The sequence below is a fragment of the Hemicordylus capensis genome, chromosome 1 (genome assembly GCF_027244095.1).
Source record: "Hemicordylus capensis ecotype Gifberg chromosome 1, rHemCap1.1.pri, whole genome shotgun sequence".
Lineage (NCBI taxonomy): Eukaryota > Metazoa > Chordata > Lepidosauria > Squamata > Cordylidae > Hemicordylus > Hemicordylus capensis.
In genome coordinates, this window is record NC_069657.1 from 195,474,911 (window position 1) to 195,494,157 (window position 19,247).

The window sequence follows — 19,247 nt, forward strand, 5'->3', positions numbered from 1 at the left end:
GAGGGTCAGGGGCCCAGATGGAGGTGTATGAGATCCCCTGAGATCTCAGATTCCTCAGAAGGAGTCTCTATAAGAGTTGTGAGCTCTAGCTGTCCCTCAAAGGCAGAGGTCACCATGGGATCCTGATTTGTGCTAGAGGGTGCTGCAGGAGTTGACTGAACCTCTGAACCCCAGAGGAAGTTCAGTCAAGTTCTGGGCAAGACTGGATTCTGACAAAAATTTGGTTCTGGGCAGATAGCTATGCTTGCACCTCAAGAAAAATCATCAAGTGCCTTTTATTCCCCTTATGGTTCAGGTGCCCTGGAGAGTAGACACCCTATTTATTTTATATACTCATTTTTTAATACATCAAAAATCTACCTGAGCAGTTCAGAAAATAAAAATAAAATTAAAATATGTATTAAGTAGCTATTTCTAGAGCTATCTGTCTTCCATGCTATCTTCTAACAAAGGGCTGCCAAGTATTATTGTAGACCTTGTTGGTGGACTGTTTGCAAGCACATGGCAATGTTTTAGTCACCCTGATGAACAGCCTGCTGCTATACATCAATGTCCAGGTCATCAGCTGTAGCAACTCCTAGCTGTGAATGAAATATTGGTCTCTGAGGCAGCAAATCCTTGTAGATGAGAATTGCCATAGTGGCTGAGATGAGGCAAAGTTAGGAAACTAAGACCTCCTTGGCCAAAATGATAACACCAGAATGATCTCTGCTTGCTGTACTTTCGGCTGTTGAACCATTTAGTTAATCAACTTGATGAGAGGAAATGCATACAATAATCTTGCAGCCACACTGTGTAGACAGACTAATGGAAAAGAATCTCTTTAATTGCAGCTTTCTCTTTTCCTTCCTTCCAAGTAGTTAACCACAGAACTACTACCACTACATCTCATAAAACTATAATAAACAGACTATATATTTTTAGCAAAAATTATTATACATGGACTAAATAAAGCCTGAAACTATCATTGCTGCAGGTGTGGTGTAATTTTTTCTCTGGCCTAATCATTCAAGTACGTATCAAAGTGCATTTCCAAAAACAGTTCAGTCCATTCCCAAAACTTCTGATTGTGGTCATGGAACCTAGCTGGTGGTTTTTTCCATTTTCTTTTAATTTTTTTTTTTTTTTTGAGTGAACAGCACTAGGGGTGTGCACAAACCCACCTGGCCTGGCTCCGTTCAACTTCAAACCAAACTGGGCCAGTTTGGTTTTGGCCCCCTTCAAAACCCCAACCCCCCATTTGGTTCAGTTTGGGGGGATTCAAACAATTTTGATTCCCCCCTTTTAAATTTACCCCCTCTGGAGGGCTTCTCCAAAGTGGCGGGTGGGGGTCCACGGAGGTCCCCCCTCCCCCCACTGGTCTTCCTTTTTGTAAAAAGCACCTGGTTTGGGCATCTTTGGCCCTTTCCGGGCCTATTCCTTGGTAGGGCAGCCTCCCAAATGGCTGCTGTGCCGGTGAATAAGCCCAGAAAGGGCCAAAGATGCCCGAAGCAGGTGATTTTTACAAAAAGGAAGGCCAGCGGGGCGAGGGGGGTCCTCTGTGGACCCTCTCCCTGCTAACTTGGAGAAGCCCCCCAGAGGGGGTAAGTTTAAAAATGGGGGGATTCCCCCCCCCAGATTGTTAGATGAACCTGCAAACTGAGGGGTGGTGGTGGTTCAGTCCGGGATCGAGCCAAACCAAGGGTGGTTTGGCTCGCCCCCTAACCTTCAAACTGAACTGGTTCAATACCGAACTGGTTCGGATTCGAATCTGTTTGCACACCCCTAAACAGACCTGCTTTTAAAAAAAGAAAAGTACCGATACATTTTCTCATTGTGTCGGACAGCTATGTTCTACAAGTTTTGTTGTATAAAGGTAAAGTATGCTGTCAAGTTGATGTTGACTCCTGGCGACCACAGAGCCCTGTGGCTTTTCTTTGGTAGAATACAGGAGGAGTTTACCATTGCCATCTCCCACGCAGTATGAGATGATGCCTTTCAGCATCTTCCTATATCACTGCTGCCAAATATAGGTGTTTCCCATAGTCTGGGAAACATACCAGTGGGGATTCGAACCGGCAACCTCTGTCTTGCTAATCAGGTCATTTCCCTGCTGCACCATTAGGTGGCTAGTTGTATAGTTAGCCATATATCTGAATGGGCTTCACAGCAACAACACTATGATCCTGGCTTGTCCATTTTACTTCTAAAATGGATAATTTCCCTGCAGGTTATTTAATTAGTTCAACAGAATAGCATGACCTTAACAGCATTAAGAGAAACGAGGCTCGAATTCATCCTCGAGGAGGACACACAGAGGCATGAGTGTCTGACAGGAAGCAAGCTATGTAACCCTGGCAGAGGTTACAATGAAGGCCTGCTTAACAAGAGAACTGTGTTGTTCTGTATTCTCATCATGTGAGCGGATCACTGCAGAGGAAAACAATGCATTTGAGGCAGTGTTTGAGCCTGCACTTATGAAGGGTCACCTTTAAGCATTTTAAGGATCAGATGAAAAGCATGCTGAAACACTGTGAGAGGGTGGTACACAGAGGACTATGTGAGATTTGAATGTAGTTTCAGATGCATGTGTTTACAGTTTGGTACTGATGCACAAAAATGACACACAGGAAGTGGCCTTGGAAATGGGAAATCTCAAAATATGCCTGCCTCGCCATTTAGATACAGACTGTGCAAGGGGTATGAATTAGGGGGATATTTTCTTACCATTAAATTGTAGAATTATGCCTCTTGTTTTTACCACAGTTTTCCTAAATCTGCTCCAGGTCCCCATTCCCAGGGACATTGTACATATATATTGGCTTTAACATCCAGTCTAGTGTTGTGTTTACACAACAAGAAAAGTATGCATTTAAGAATTTTATGGAGTTGCGTGAAGTTGTGGTGCTCCACAGTGTTGTTCAGCTACTAGTGGAATGCCTTCTCTGAGACCCGTGAAAGGTTGTGCAACATGTTGTCATCTTCTGCAAACATAAGAACTAGTCTGGAATAGACATTGGTTTTTTGCACAACATCATTGTGCTACGCCCTTATGCTAGTGCAACTGCATAACAGCAGCAAAGAGCTGCTCTGGATGTAGAATTATTCAGCTAGAACTCCAGCTTACACTGATGGCTATTTCAAGAGCCATCAAGAGCTATTACATTGATGGCTATTTCAATATCTGCTTTGTTGTCTGAAGCATATAATCAGATCTTGTGTTGATGTTCTGGACATTCTTAGAAAACCATTAGTTATATTTATCATGGGAGTATGCAGTGAAAATAGATGTTGTCAGCTGCTGGATGAGGATATCTCATTTGGATTATGCTTCCCGTGTGCTCCAGAGACAGGACAAATTCAAATCGGTAAAAGCCTTTAAGAGTCCAGGAAGGATAGCCCCTCCCATTTCGGCTTGTCTTGCTATCGCTCCAGAGAAGGTCTCCCCACCTAACTCCTAGCTCTTCCTTTGTTTGTTTTCTTGCTATCTTCTTCAATTTTAAATAAAAGCTAGTTTTTTCACTACTTTAACTCCTCCTTTGTTTCTCTTTGTTCCACCTTTTTAAAAAAAAGTATCTTTATTTCTTTCCTTCTTAATCCCTCTCCTCCCCTTGAAGCCAATCAGGAAGGGCACTTTGGATATCTTGGTCCTGAGAAAGAAGGGAACAATGGCACAGCCCGGTAATATCCAACATCACATGATTCTGGTGCACGCGACCGAGAGCAGCCCACCTCAGACCACTGGGTCTTCACCAGCACTGTGGGAAGGGGGGCAGGGCCTCGACTCGGAGGAGGTTCCTTCCAACACCACCTCACGGTAGCAGATGCACAGGAGGATGCACGATTGCAAACAGCCCTGACAGTACTCGATACTATCATGGCATCCAGATGGGAGTCCACCAACAGGATTTACCAAAATACATGGCAGGTCTTCCTACATTGGTGCTAGAGAAACAAACAGTTGAAAGTTGCAGCATCCCTAAACTTCTGCTTTTCCTCCACAACAGTTTAGACAAAGGCATTAGGGCCAATACCCTGAAACGCCATGCAGCAGCCCTAGTAATGCTACTGGCTCCAACCAAAAAACAAGGGTTGCAATCACACCCCCACCTTTGACACTTCCTGCAAGGTGCCGCAATTTCTTCTCCCCCAGTAAGCCACAGATTCCCCTCCTGGGACCTTCACAAAGTCCTGCAAGTTCTCCATGCACCTCCTTTTGAACCAATACGCTCTATACCACTGCGCATATTGTCTCTAAAGCTCCCTTTCCCCATAACCATAACAATTGCTAGAAAGGTATCCAAGTTGCGCTCACTCTCTGCTCATCCTAGACTCTGCATCTTCTCTTCAGACTCGGTGCGACTGATTCCTGACCAATCAGTGCTCCCCATGGTGGCATCCATCTTCCACAGGACATGATTCTCCCATCCTTCTGTCCCAAACCTTCACATCCTAAGGAAAAGGAATGGCCTAAACTGGACGTTGTCCGATGCCTCAAAACTTACCTGTCTAGAACGTAGTTCTTCAGATCCATAGAAGCTCTTCTTGTGTCATTCCTACCATTGGCCATGGGACAACAAGCTTCAACATCCACTACCACCAGGTGGATAAAGGCGTGCATAGCGCATGCATATGAGGTACAAAGCCTACCTCCTCCGCTCAAGTTGAGAGTGCATTCTATGAGATCAGCGGCCACCTCAGCGGCTTTCTCCACTAGTGCTCCTCTAGAAGAGACCTGTAAGTCTGCCATCTCCATCCACATTGACTCAGCACCACAAATTAGATGTGCACTGGTCCTATCAGACCACCAACAGCAGTTGTGTATTCCAACATGTTCTTCCAACCCAGTAGCTGGGGATGCCCCCCCCACCCGAGGTCTGTTAGTTGTGGCATGTCCCAGGTGAGATGTCCTCATCCAGCAGCTGAGAAAGGAGCATTGGTCACTCACCACTTTGCTGCTGGATTTGAGGACATCTCGACCCACCCTACAGGCATCCATGGCTATTAGTATGAATATTTCTGTTTTATTCTTTCATTGATGTTGTTCATGTCTACATCTCTCCTTACTCCTCTTATAGCTGGACTTGGTTAAACCAAACTGGAAGGGGCTATCTTTCCCGGCCTCTTAAAGGCTTTTACTGATTTGAATTTGTCCTGTCTCTACCACATGGGAAGCATAACCCATGTGAGATGTCCTCAAATCTAGCAGAAAGAAGAAGCTTTCACGGTGAATGACCAATACTCCTTTTTATATTCATTCAATATGTATGTCTGCATGTAGGACTGCTTTGGCAATAGTGGTAAATAGTGCCCAAATCATTTTTGTGAAGCTGTTGTACTGCAGCACTAACTGTAAGTAGTTTGCCTATGTTTCTGTCCTGCATCTGGGAGGATGCTTAGAGATAAAAGATAAAGATAACCAGTGTGATGCAGTGGTTACTGTGTTGGACTAGGACCAGGAAGACCAAATCCCCATTCAGCCATGAAACTTACTGGGTGACTCTGGGCCAGTCACTTAACTTTCAGTCTAGTCTACCTCACAGGGTTGTTGTGAGGACAAACATAACCATGTTCACAGCTCTGGGCTCCTTGGAGGAAGAGTGGGATATAAATGCAATAAATAAATAAACAGTTGCCCTTTCCAGACACTTGCCTTCTCCTGGTTAGTATATATAGACAGATTCTGCCAGACCACATTACTCCAGAAAGGGCCCCTTTTGACTGTAAATCATGATATTTATGGGAGCTATTGAGAAATGGTCATTCTTGATACATCAGGTGCATGTATTGTGCAGTTTCACCTTTAAGATAGTGGTTGTGCTACTGTCACTGGTACTCATGATGATGCATGATCTGGCTTGTCACTAGTTCATTCTCCTGCCTATCCATGCCACTTCCAAGTGCCACTTCCCCCCAAGTAATGCTACCTCTAATACCACAGTTACTCTGTTTCCCAGGAGAGGGTGAGATATTATGCAATGGGGCCAGCAGTTTTACAGAGAAAGTTTTATAGAGAAAGCCAGCAGTTTTATAGTATTACGAGAGGGATGTTTTGTTCCCCTGGAAAAGAATGTCTTCAAAGACCCTTAAACTATCATGCAGTTTTGGTGGGGAAAATGTTGACAAGGACATCCATATGATACAGTTATTGGTTTTCAGTGGAGCAATAGTCTTCACTTAGAAATGGCAGGGAAGTTTGCATAAATACAGCTATTAGGAATATGTGAATGATACACGTGGGGAACATGTGAATTAGGAATATTAGGAACTATTAGGAATATGTGAATGATCATGTGGGGAGGCACATGACATCTCAGAGGACTTATGAAGACTGAACAGCTTTGAGAAGGAGTGATGTACAGTTCCACTGGGGAAGACAGTTTTTAGTAGCTGCCTCCTACTAGAGAGGAGGAAGAGATGAGCTTCAGTCGTTGCTATGTCAAATACATCTTGCTCATTCAGAACTGTACTTGAAGTTAGTTCTTACAGAATTTTTTTTTTTGCATTAACCGTATGGATATGGTTTGTAATGGATATATGTTGCAAAAAAGCAATGGTAGGGGTCATTGATATCTAACAAACTGGACCAGCGAAAATATTTCCAATCACTATCGAGCACATCTCTTGGCTATAGGAAAAGTAGGCAGTTTATTACAGGGAGCAAATTAGTAAAATTAAAAGATTTGTGAAAATAAACATCGGTCTCATTAATATTCCCATGATGAACTAATATATGATTAGCGTTTTTTATTCTGTCCACTACTATTAAATTTATGTCCCAGCTTCTTTACTGGTAGGTTTTTAGAAGTTCAGTGAGCACTGCAAATTGCCTGAAGAGTGGAAAATTCCCTTGTCACACAGATGCCCTTATCAGCAGCAACCAGATGGAGCTCAGAGCAGAAACATTACCAATGTTAAATTGCTTTTTCCTGGAGTGGGGAGGATTAAAGCATTCCTTCAAAATTGGTGACATAGTCTGCAAACTTAGGGATATTAATATTTTGAAATGTAACTATTTTAGTAGTGTGCAAATATATTTTAACAAACACTCTCTATGGGGAAAAAATCTTCCGACTGATACAGCTAGAATTTTTGCAAAACATTTTAATGAAATATTTCCGAGTTCCTTGCATTCTTTTGGGTAGCTAAACTCCAGTGTTTCAATTCTGAGAATTCAACTAGCACAGCACACTGAAGGGCCTGTTTAGGCGGTGAGATTTGGGTTCTTGCATGTCCCTTGGGGAGAAAATGACAAATCAGTTGTACTGTACCATGTTCATTAGGATTTTAAACACCAATATTTCTGGGGACAATGTGTTGTGTTCCAGGCTAATTTTGCCTAATATGGTGGTTTAAAATCAGGTGATCATAAAGATACTGAATTAAATACTGTGCATGTAATTTCTTTCTCCTTGTAGGGGAGGACACATATGTACTTTGACACACACAGGTTGAAATTTCTCTCCAAAATGTAATTCCTAAACTGGTCTGGGGGAGGGGGGTTCTTTTATTTTTATTTTAGGAACAGAGGAAGGTGCCATATACTGAATCAGACCATAGGTCCATCTCACTCAGTATTGTCTTCACAGGGATTCTCCAAGGTTGCAGGCAGGAGTCTCTCTCAGCCCTATCTTGGAGATGCCAGGGAGGGAACTTGGAACCTTCTGCTCTTCCCAGAGCGACTCCATCCCCTAAGGGGAATATCTTACAGTGCTCACACATCAAGTCTTCCTTTCATATGGTACCAGGGCAGACCCTGCTTAGCTAAGGGGACAAGTCATGCTTGCTACCACAAGACCAGCTCTCCATGATTGTGCCATCAGAGCTCCACACCAAAGCACAGAAAATGGGAGCACACAGACTTGGAAGCTTTTTAGCAGTAGCAGCTTATCCTAACGAGTCGCGGGGCTCCAACCACACACCTCTAACTGACAAATAGCCAGCATGCAGGCAGCGTGACTTTTAAATTAAAAAATTAACATTTCTAAAGCATGCCTAGAAACTTGTATACATAAAAAGTACATCTGATTTTATAGAATTACTTCTGCAGTAGTCATGCTGTACAGGATGAGAACTACAATGTTTTCTAGTTGCAAAACACTTTAAAAAACACAACCTTTAAAAAAAGAGAGAGAAGTCTGCTAGTTGTGACTGGCCTGACCAAGGTTAATGTAAACTTATAGGGGCTCTTTATAAATAGTATAAATAGACTATCTCCCCCCCCCCCTTTTTTTTAAACAGGACAAACTTGGAACTTGAACTGGTTCATCGGGGAGGCAATCTTTGTCTAGGAGGTGCAAGCACAGCTGGAAAGAGGTCATGTTTACGTATGTATACCAAGTCTCAATATAATTTGGATCTATTTAAATAGCAGCTGCTCATACGGTGAAATTTAGAATATTTTGAAGAATCCCCCCTCCCCGCCCTGGTTGTGTTTTCCCCACTAGTTGTTTAACATTTCAGATTTACAAGCAAATTATTTCCCGACCTGTAGCTTGTGATCTTTGTAATGGACACACAAGCTAGCCTATCACTGGAGCAGTCAGTCTCCCGTTCAGAAAATCTCAGTCTCCCATTCTGAAAATAGCAGATGCTCAATGCAGATGCTACTCAGGCAGGTGGAGCAGTTTTTTGACTTGTAGGAGCTTTCTGGCCTCCTATGCAGTGTTCAAATTGCTCTATAGGACAGGCAGAGGGCAAAATGAGAACTGCTTAGTGAATGCAAGGTTTTTGGATAAGAGATGTCCTTTCTCCTTCTCTCCCCACTTTGCAGATATACAACAATTTGGAAAGAGATGGGCCCCAAATTTTGTGTTCTGCTTCATCCCCTAGATCTCTTGTTGTTCCTTGTGATCAGGGGGAACCCCTGTAAAGATACTATGTGTACTAAATATATGTGTAGAATTTAGCTTGAAGTTTTAAAATAAATGCATGTTAAGATGATGTAGGGCATCTTCTTGATATGTGCAAATTATGATGCTCTGTAATGGAAACTAATCAAATCTACTAGCCTACCAAGGTAACTTGATTTTTAAATCTAGATTGTGAAAGGCAAACACAAAAATACCTTAATCTATTGTTTTGGGGATTGTGACGGTATAGACGTGTTCACTCATTATACATATGTGTGGTACATTCAGTTTCTATATTTCTGTATATGGAATCTGTAGATTTCATATACGTTCTTTGCTGCAGCCTAGGAAATCTATCCTGAGCCACATGGTCACCACATTTTGGTAGAAATAAGTGGTAATGGTAAGAATATCTGGTGTAACTAAAGTAAGATTGTACGTTCTGTATAGCTCTTTTGACATTTCTTAGAAATCTATTGTAGTACAAATGAATAATATGCTTTATTATTTTATTTATTTAATACATTTCTATACCACCCCAAACCAAAGTCTTGGGGCGGTTCACAATAATAAAACAATACAAAAGCACAAAACATTAAAATCAATTAAAACGCTGCCTAAAAATAAAAAACAATTTACAGTATTTAAAATTACAAAAGTTAAAAGCCCTGGTTAAAAAGATGAGTCTTCAAAGCTCTTTTAAAAACCTCTAGAGATGGGGAGTCTTATGTCAACGGGAAGTGCATTCCAAAGTCTCGGAGCAACAACTGAGAAGGTCCGTCCCTGAGTGGCCACCAAACGACCTGAAGGTAGCCAGAGATGGGCCTCCCCTGGTGAATGTAGTGGACGATGGGGATCGTGCAGAAGAAGATGCTCTCTTAAATACCGTAGGCCTAAGCTGTTTAGGGATTTATAGGTTATAACCAGCACTTTGTATTTTGCCCAGAAACCTATTGGCAGTCAGTGTAACTCCTGTAATATAGGAGTAATATTCTCATATAATCTTGGAGATATGAAACTTTGAGTAAGCTATCCCATTGTGGCATGGGATGATGGGAGTTGTAGTCCAAACCAACAGGTGACCCAAGACTGACACCCAGAGTTTGTAAACTTTGAGTAGGATATGAGCTTTGAGTAACCTATCCAAATAACTCAGATTGTCCTTAGAAGACAAATCTGTTTGTGAACAAATCTGAAGTAAAATATTAAATGGGATTAAAATATTAAGAAGTTTTAAATTTAAAAAATGAGATAATCGTAGCACAAAAAGACATTTGCTACTAGCATCATCTGCTTCCCCTATAGTGCTGCTTGGGGTGAGAGACTGAGTGTGTGCTGTTGGCTCCTTCTGCTACCACCAGCCCGCTTCTGCTCCCCCCTGTGAGACTGCAGCCTGCTGCCTCTGGGTAACATTGAGGGAGTGTGTGCAGGACTAGGGCCAGGGGTGGGTGACTTGGCAGTTCCTGGGCTCAGCTGCCTAGTTCTGGACTTTATAGGAACCCTGTCTCTGGCGGCGGACCACCACCAAAGGTGCAACACCAAAGGGGGTCACCACTTTGGGGAAATAACGAGGGCAAGGGCCAGGCTGTTTGGCTCAGGAGTCCTCGTGGTATGTGAAGGTGGGTGGGTATTTTAATTCGGCTTCTGTCTAAAATCCTGGGTGAGTTGAGTTTTTTAATGTATCTGGGTCTATCTGGAGATGTGGAGACGGGGGATGTATCCACTGACTATGGGGCAGCTTTTCCAGTGGTGGTGGAGAATAGAAGAAGTAACGTTGACAAGTCAGCAGGCCATTGTAGGGGAAAGGAAATCAGAAACTTAATTGCTGTTTCCCCTTCTGGCTGTCCTGCCAGCTCTTTGACCTTGGAAAGCAATGCCAAGCACCCACAGAGCCTAGTCTTGCTCCTTTGTAATTCCAGGTTGGCCCAGTATAAACCTGAAATCATCCATGATCTGATTCTGGATGAAGAGGCTGATCTGGTATGTATTAGAGAGACTTGGCTGGGGGTGGCTGGTGGCCCGATCTGGTCCCAGCTTCTTCCTCCAGGGTACTCTGTTGAGGAGCAGGAGAGGGGATGTGGGCAGGGAGATGGAGTGGCTGTGGTCTATAAGAACAATATCTCCCTTGTCAGGATCCCTGTCGAAGTGTCTGACCATATTGAATGTGTGTACCTAAGTGTGGGGACTAGGGATAGATCGGGACTTCTGTTGGTATACCAATCGCCCTGCTGACCAACGGAGTCCCCAACTGAGCTTGACAGACTTGGTCTTGGGCTTGGCGTTGGAGTCTCCCTGGCTTGTGGTACTTGGGGACTTCAATGTCCACTTTGGGACCAATTTGTCTGGGGTGGCTCGGAAGTTCATAGAGGCCATGACGACTATGGGCCTATCCCAAGTGGTCTCAGGACCGACACGTATTGCTGGTCACACACTTGATCTGGTCTTCCACTCTGAACAGGGTGGTGTTCCGTGGGTGGGGACTTGGGTGATTTCCCCATTGTCATGGACGGACCACCATCTGGTTAACGTTGGACTCACGACCACATTCCACTTCCACCGGGGCAGAGGGCCCATTAGGATGGTCCCCCCGAGAAGGTTACTGATACAGTAGGATTCCAGGAAGCCTTGGAGGGATTTTGTGTTGGATCTGCTGGTGGCCCTGTCAACACTCTGGTGGAGAATTGGAATAATCACCTCACCAGGACAGTGAATATGATTGCTCCTAAGCGTCCGCTCCGACCCACTTCGAAATTGGCCCCTTGGTATACGGAAGAACTATGGGGGCTGAAGCGGAAAGGTTCACCAAAGATGAAGCTTTTATCAGCTTCAGCTGATATGCCAGCTGCGTCTGTTCCTAGAGCGCAAGTGGAGGAAGACTCGACTCAAATCCAACAAATTATTACATAGAGAACATTTGAAGATCTGTGCTCAGGCGATACATGCGGCAAAGAAGTTATTCTTTTCCTCCCATATCGCCTCTGCAAGTTCACGTCCAGCAGAGTTGTTCAGGGTCGTGAAGGGGCTAACGTGCGCCCCTTCCCCCTTGAAACAGTACTTAGAACCAACAACTACACACCATAACATTATTAATTAGTTCTTTGTGGACAAAATCTCTTGTATTCAGGCCAACTTGGGTTCAAATTCCACAATTGTTACAGAGTCTGATGCCAAGGTGTCCAGCAGCTCCTCTTATGTGATGACCCTGGAGCAGTTTCAGTTCGTGACTCCTGAGAATGTGGACAAGTTGCTTGGAATGGTGTGACCTACCACCTGCCCTTTTGATCCTTGCCCAACATGGCTTGTACTGTCTGGCAGGGAGGCTGTTGTAGCGGGCCTGACAGAGATTATAAAAGCTTTTCTGAGGGAGGGCAGGATGCCTCTTTGTCTTAAGGAGGCAATCATTAGACCGCTTCTGAAGAAGCCTGCCTTGGATTCCTCAAGAGTTAAATAATTACAGGCCTGTCTCCAACCTTCCATGGTTGGGCAAGGTGATTGAGAAGGTGGTGGCCTCCCAGCTCCAGGCGGTCTTGGAGGAAACTGATTATCTAGACCCATTTCAAACTTGCTTTCGGGTGGGCTGTGGAGTGGAGACTGCCTTGGTCGGCCTGATGGATGATCTCCAACTGGGAATTGACATAGAAAGTGTGACTCTGTTGGTCCTTTTGGATCTTTCGGCGGCTTTCAATACTCTTGACCATAGTATCCTTCTGGAACGTCTGAGGTGATTGGGGATGGGAGGCATTGCTTTGCAGTGGTTCCACTCCTACCTCACTGGCAGATTCCAGATTGTGTCTCTTGGAGACTATTGTCCTTCAGGGCTCCATATTGTCTCCGATGTCGTTTAACATCTACATGAAACCACTGGGAGAGATCATCAGGAGATTTGGTACAGGGTGTTACCAGTATGCCGATGACACCCAAATCTATTTCTCCATGTCAGCATCATCTGAAGAAGGCATAACCTCCCTAAATTCCTTCCTGGAGGCAGTAATGGGCTGGATGAGAGATAACAAACTGAGGCTGAATCCAGATAAGATGGAGGTACTTATTGTGTGGAATTGGAACTTGGGAGATGATTTTGATCTGCCTGTTCTGGACGGGGTCACGCTCCCCTGGAAGGAACAGGTACGCAGTCTGGGGGTGCTTCTGGATTCGAACCTTTCCCTGGTCTCCCAGGTTGAGGTGGTGGCCAGAGGTGCTTTTTATCAGCTTCAGCTGATATGCCAGCTGCGTCTGTTCCTTGAGATAAACGACCTCAAAACGGTAGGACATATGCTGGTAACCTCTAGGCTGGATTACTATAATGCGCTCTATGAGGGGCTGCCTTTTTATGTAGTCTGGAAACTGCAGTTGATACAGAATGCGGCAGACAGGCTGGTCTCTGGATCATCTAGGAGAGACCATGTTACTCCTGTGTTGAAAGAACTACACTGGCTGCCGATACGTTTCCGGGCAAAATACAAGGTGCTGCTTATTACCTATAAAGCCCTAAACAGCTTAGGCCCTGGGTATTTAAGAGAACGTCTTCTTTGCCATGAGCCCCACCGCCTGTTAAGATAATCTGGAGAGGTTCATTTGCGGGTGCCACCAACTTGCCTGGTGGCTACTCGGGAACAGGTCTTCTCTGTTGCAGCCTCTGGACTTTGGAATGCATTTCCTGTAAAGTTAAGAGCCTCCCCATCTCTGGCAACTTTTAAAATGGCACTGAAGGCGCATTTATTCACCCTGGCTTTTAATTAGATCTATGGTTTTAAATATATATATATATATATATATATATATATATATATATATATATATATATATAATACGGGGTTTTAAATGTTTTACCATTTTTAATGTTTTAAATGGTTTTAATTGATATGATCTTTTAAATGATTTTAGTTGTAAACCGCCCAGACACGCAAATTTTGGGCGGTATAGAAATGTAATAAATAATATTAATTAATAATAGATATGTAGCCAGAATGATAGAATAAACACATCTGTGTAAAAACACACACACACACAAACCTGCCACCTGCAAAGCAACCTGCTCTTATATATCATACTAGTATTTTTCAGCCCGTTAAAAAAAACAGGCGCTAGTTGCCTACGCCGCCTCCTCCCGCCTCCCGTGGTGGATTTTTTTTTTTGGGGGGGGCTCTGCGGTGGTTTTGGTTTGGGTGGGTGGGTCCTCCGTGGTGGTTTCGGGTGGGGGGGTCCTCTTCCCCCTGCCCGGCTTCCGCCGCGCGGCCACGCCGCGTCCTTTGGCCGAAGCCGCGGCTCCGCCGCCGCCTCGGCCAGCTTCCCCCGCTGCTTCTTCCCCCCCGCCCGGCTTTGCGGCCGCCGCTTCTCCTCCTCCCGCCCATCATGGCTGCCTGGTCCCAGCGATTGTGTCTCCCTCGGCGTGTTCTGGGCATGCGCTCTGCGCATGCCCAGAACAGCCAAGGGAGACACGGACACACGCCAGGCACTTTATTATATAGGATGTCTCTTGAACTGACAAAATAGCAAGAATGCACCCATGTTAGAAATTATGTAATTAATCCCCCCATTTTTGAGATATTTCTTCTTTTGAAATTAATATGACCATTTTGGAATTTGGGGGCAACTTTCTGCTTACATGTACCTTGTGGTTTCTCTTCATGGGAGGATGGGGCGGCCGCCAGCTGAGTGGAGGCATTAAAGAGGGCGGCAGGGACTGGGAGATACCCTGCCGCCCGATTCAGAATTTGAACGGAGGGAACGCCGAGAGGGGGAATGAAGCGGGCGGCAGGGAGACATGCCGCCCGCTTACTCACATAAATACGGCGCCGTTCTTGGGAGGGTGAGTAAAGCCCCCCCCCCCGTACTCCTGTGGAACCCCCCACCCGAACCAAAACCACCCCGTGTCTGGACCGGTCTGGAGGCCTTTAGAATGGCCTCTAAACCGGTCCGTGCACATGACTAGTAAAATGATTAGAATTCCCTGCTATCTTTAGAAAAGAACAGCTTCTAGAAGAGCACAGAGAATTGGGCAAACACAGGGCCAAATGACACATTATGTTAATGTGCTTGATCCAAATATACTTTTTCTGTGCTCAATAGCAGCTAGGAACCAATCGAGATAGGGATTATAGTAGATTCAAATCTATAAGAAACACCTTGTATTTCTCTGCCCAAACATGTTTCTGTTCAGGTATGGCCCAATTAAAATCCTTGCAGATCTCTGTTCCCATAGATCTTTGTCATCTCCTTGAATTTTGCGTAATGAGGTCTGTCTTGTGATTAAGTACAATGTTCAGTATTGGTCTTGTAACAATTGTAAAGTTTGTTGATTAGATATGGAGCACGGTGTCCCAGGTGAGCTCTTACAGCAGTGAGCGTCAATGAAGATGTGGGAGCAAATGGGTCAAGTGCTGTTTTAGTCAATCGCACTGAGGGGGCAGCTGTGTGCTGGGAAGTAAAATTAGGAATGATTAATGTCGCTGCTTGTACCAGTGGCTGAGACAGTGTGACAAGAGCAGTGAACTAAATCTAGCTATTTACATGTTTAAAACTTTTGGGTGTGTCTCAAAGTGTGTGTTTTATACACAGTAATACAACATACTTGATATTTATAGGCCAGTGCAATCAACTTATAACCTCTGTTATTGCAGCTATTATAGGCAAGGCTGCCAAGGCACCAAGTGCTTTCTGAATTTTGCAAATCACCAGGCATCTACATTAATCTCATAAATTATTCTTGACTATTTATTATATGTTTTTAAAATTAATGTTCTATTTAAAAAATCAATACAGACTTGTTCTTATTCACAGATAAGGACAGAGGGGAACAAAATAAAAGAATAAATGTGAAATGTTTTCCCAGACTACTGAGGTAGAGGGGTCACACACACACACACACACACACACACACACACACACACACACACACACACCAGAACCTCACTGTTCACATATACACAGTTGGGTAATTGACATCTGACCTCGGCATTCGTGTGTTTAAAAACAGCCCCCCAAAGGGTTAATACCGCATATCTGTGGGTCGGGTGGCCAGAAATGACCTCGGAGGTCATTTTGTGGCTCATTTAAAAAGCACATTTCCACCATGATTTTTTTTGGGGGGGGATTGGTGGATTGGGGCTTTGTGGGGGGCATTCCTGGACAGCTGGAGACCTGGGAAGCACTTTAGGACACTTTCTTCCTTTGGAGGAGGGTTGGTTGATTTTTACCCTTTTCTCCAGCTTCTTGGAACATAATCCCTCCGTTCCCATTGATTTAATGCCTTGATATTTGTGGATTTGATATCAGCGGTAGTAGCGGAGAACGAAACCCCTGCAGATACCAAGGTCCACCTGTATCTCACATAAACTCACACCCCAATATATAAAATAAACACCATGTATATCTTTCTGAAGTACAATAAATAGTTGCCAGCACTTAAGTGTTTTTTGTTGTTCTCTCACCTCTGATTCTTACTGTGTTGGCTCCATACAGGGCTCTATGCACTATGAAGCATTGTGTAAACAGAGCATTGGATGTACACTAAAAATAAATATGCAGATATAAAATGTGCAGCCCAGGCACATTTACAGGAGAGTAAGCCCCATTGCACTTAGTAGGACTAACTTCTGAGTAAACATGTTTAGGATTGCATGTCAAGCATTTATTATTTGTACATCCTACTCCAAAGTTCTGTTCCATAAGAATGACATTTCTGAATTCACCTCCATTTGTGGGGATGGGGAGACAAATTAGGTAATTTTGCTCGGGTTGGAGAAGTTTTTCCTCCTGATATGATGTCCCACTTGCTTTTGTATTTTGGCCCATTTTAGAAGCTCTTGTTAGTGGTTCTATTGTCCTCCACACTTCGGATGTCTGCGTAGACAAGACCTCTAGAGCTTCTAGAGTTGTAAGCTGTGAGCTTTTTGGCAGTAGCCCTGCTCCCTTGATGACACACACATAGCCCCTCATGGATTACCTTCCTCAGTTGTCTTCTGACTGCCGTGATAGCAACTTTAGGAGACCTTCTGCCTCACTTCATGTGAGGAGAGCTGTCAACAACAACCACCACCAAACCCTTTCTCTTTAATTTTGTTTTTTGTTTATTCTTTCTATCCTCTCATCTTTCAGTCATTCTCATTTTGTCTTTGTTTAACTTGCCTGTCTGCCCCCCCCCCCACTCAAAGTTTTTCTCTTCAGAGATCCTGTGGCAGTATGTGGCTGCTAGAGTCTCTTTTAAGAACTCTTTACTTGCTCTGTTAAACTCTCCATTTCAGACAGGCATGAGGAGTGCTTAGCATGTCGGGGAGTCCCACCAAACTGACCTCTGCGCTATTTGCCAGGGCTTTACTAGACAGACCTGATGCAAATGCACTTTCCGCCTCCGTACTTTGCTGTGGGAGAGGGCCTTACATGCTATATTGGCCCAACAAGCCACTCCCACTAGCCAGCTATCCCAGCAGCACTGTACCAGCTCTGGTATGCTGTGCTCTCAGGAATCCAAGCAGCCGATGCCAAAGACAGGCCCTGCACTCCCAGCACCAAAGGCTTCCTCCTCAGGGCTTAGGCCTGCTAAACAAGGGAAGCTGGTGGACCAAGCTGGGATGAAGAAGCAACATGGTAAGCGTAACTCTCCCAGGGTTTGGAGAGCGGGAGAGGGAGAGCAAAAAGACTTTTTACTTGCCTGGACCTTGCTAGGGAGCCTTTTCAAAATATTACGCTTATGACAGCCACAGACCACTTTATGAATATATATGGGTAGAAACCAGGTCTGTGGTATTATATCACTATGGGCACCTGAAAAGAGGGACAGGGCTTAACACTACAGTCGTAGCCCAAGGTGCCATAGGTCCAAATCCAGCTGGGAGGAGAACTGGTCTTGTGGCAACAGGCATGGGTTGTCACCTTTGCTGGGCGGGTCTACCCTGGTTTGCATATGAATGGGAGACCACGTGTGTGAATATAACACTTGCTTTCCCATTCTCCTCCCTTTAATAGCAAAAATAAGGCACCCAAATCTGAGACAAAAAAGTCAGCAAGGGTTTACTTAAAAAAGACAGCCAGCCACAAAGCACAGAGTGCCACCACAACCAGTCAAGGCTGTGCCAGATACAAAGGCTGACACCCCATGGGGTTTTTATCTGCCTCAGACTCTGAGCATGATGCCGGGTCTTGTGTAAATAAGGACCCAGACCAATCCCCAGAATCCCCAGCTGATCCTCTGGATGCAGATAAGAACCAGTCTCCACATAGGAACACATAGGTACATAAGAAGCTGCCATATACGGAGTCAGACCCTTGGTCCATCTAGCTCAGTATTGTCTTCACAGACTGGCAGTGGCTTCTCCAAGGTTGCAGGCAGGAATCTCTCTCAGCCCCATTTTGGAGATGCTGCCAGGGAGGGAACTTGAAACTTTCTGCAGCTCCATCCCCTAACGGGAATATCTTGCAGTGCTCACACATCAAGTCTCCCATTCAAATGCAACCAGGGCAGACCCTGCTTAGCTAAGGGGACAAGTCATGCTTGCTACCACAAGACCAGCTCTCTTCTCCTCTCCTGAGGATTATATAATCCTCTCTGAGGATTATAGACCATACTCTGAACAGGTCCCGCATACGGGGTTGGCCTTGGGCTTAGAGACATAGCAACTGAAACATGAGTCTGCAGATCCTGTGTTTGGCCTTATTCAGTCTGCTTCTGCAGCACCACTACTATTACTACTTTTGCCCACTTCAACTTCAGAGAAATTAGAAAATCTCTACAGAGTAGGGGCAAACAGGTTCGACAGTGAACGTGTTCAACATCTAACCTGTTCAGTTCGACTGTTCAGGGTTGATTGCGCAGGTGTGGCAGCCTCCAAAATGACTAGATTCATTTGATAAACAGATATATTCCATTGCAAGCCTTCAGGTACACACATCAAACTATTTGGGTTGTATGGCTAAGTATGCCCATTTTCTCTTTAAAAACCTTTTTATCTGTAGGCTTACACACCACCAAGCAACAACTACACTCTGCCTGCCACGAGGCAGACTGTGGTTCTAGGGCAAATGGCGGCAGCAGTGGCACTATGGAGACATGCATGGCCATATCAGCAAAGTCCAGTTCAGCAATGCCCTTGGACCCAAGACTCTCAACAAAGAACAAAGGACTGCTTACCTGTAAGTAGTTCTTATAATGGTCTATTGTCCTTCACATGACCCTCCCTCCTACCTGCTGTAGCGGTCACCTACCTGTTATGTATGATCGCAGTGGTCAGGGACTGAGGGAGGTAATCCGTGAGGGGCTAGATGGGTGTCACCAAGGGGGTGGGGCTACTGCCAAAAAGCTTATAGCTTACAGCTCTAGAAGGTCCTGAGGTCCTGTCTAAGCAAATGCAGACATTCAAAGTGTGAAGGACAATGGGCCACTATAAGAACTACTGTTACAGGTAAGCAACCTGACTTTCT

At 44.6% G+C, this 19,247-nt stretch overlaps 1 protein-coding gene across 6 annotated transcripts in view; it reads left to right on the forward strand.

The window, feature by feature from the left end:
- UBR3 (ubiquitin protein ligase E3 component n-recognin 3) overlaps positions 1-19,247 on the forward strand; it is a 198,117-nt gene that overhangs the window by 131,073 nt on the left and 47,797 nt on the right. For all 6 annotated transcript variants that reach the window (XM_053265271.1, XM_053265280.1, XM_053265289.1 and 3 more), the window contains one exon: positions 8,221-8,306. In XM_053265271.1, the coding sequence (XP_053121246.1) occupies positions 8,221-8,306 (86 nt within the window). The remainder of the gene's footprint in view (positions 1-8,220; positions 8,307-19,247) is intronic.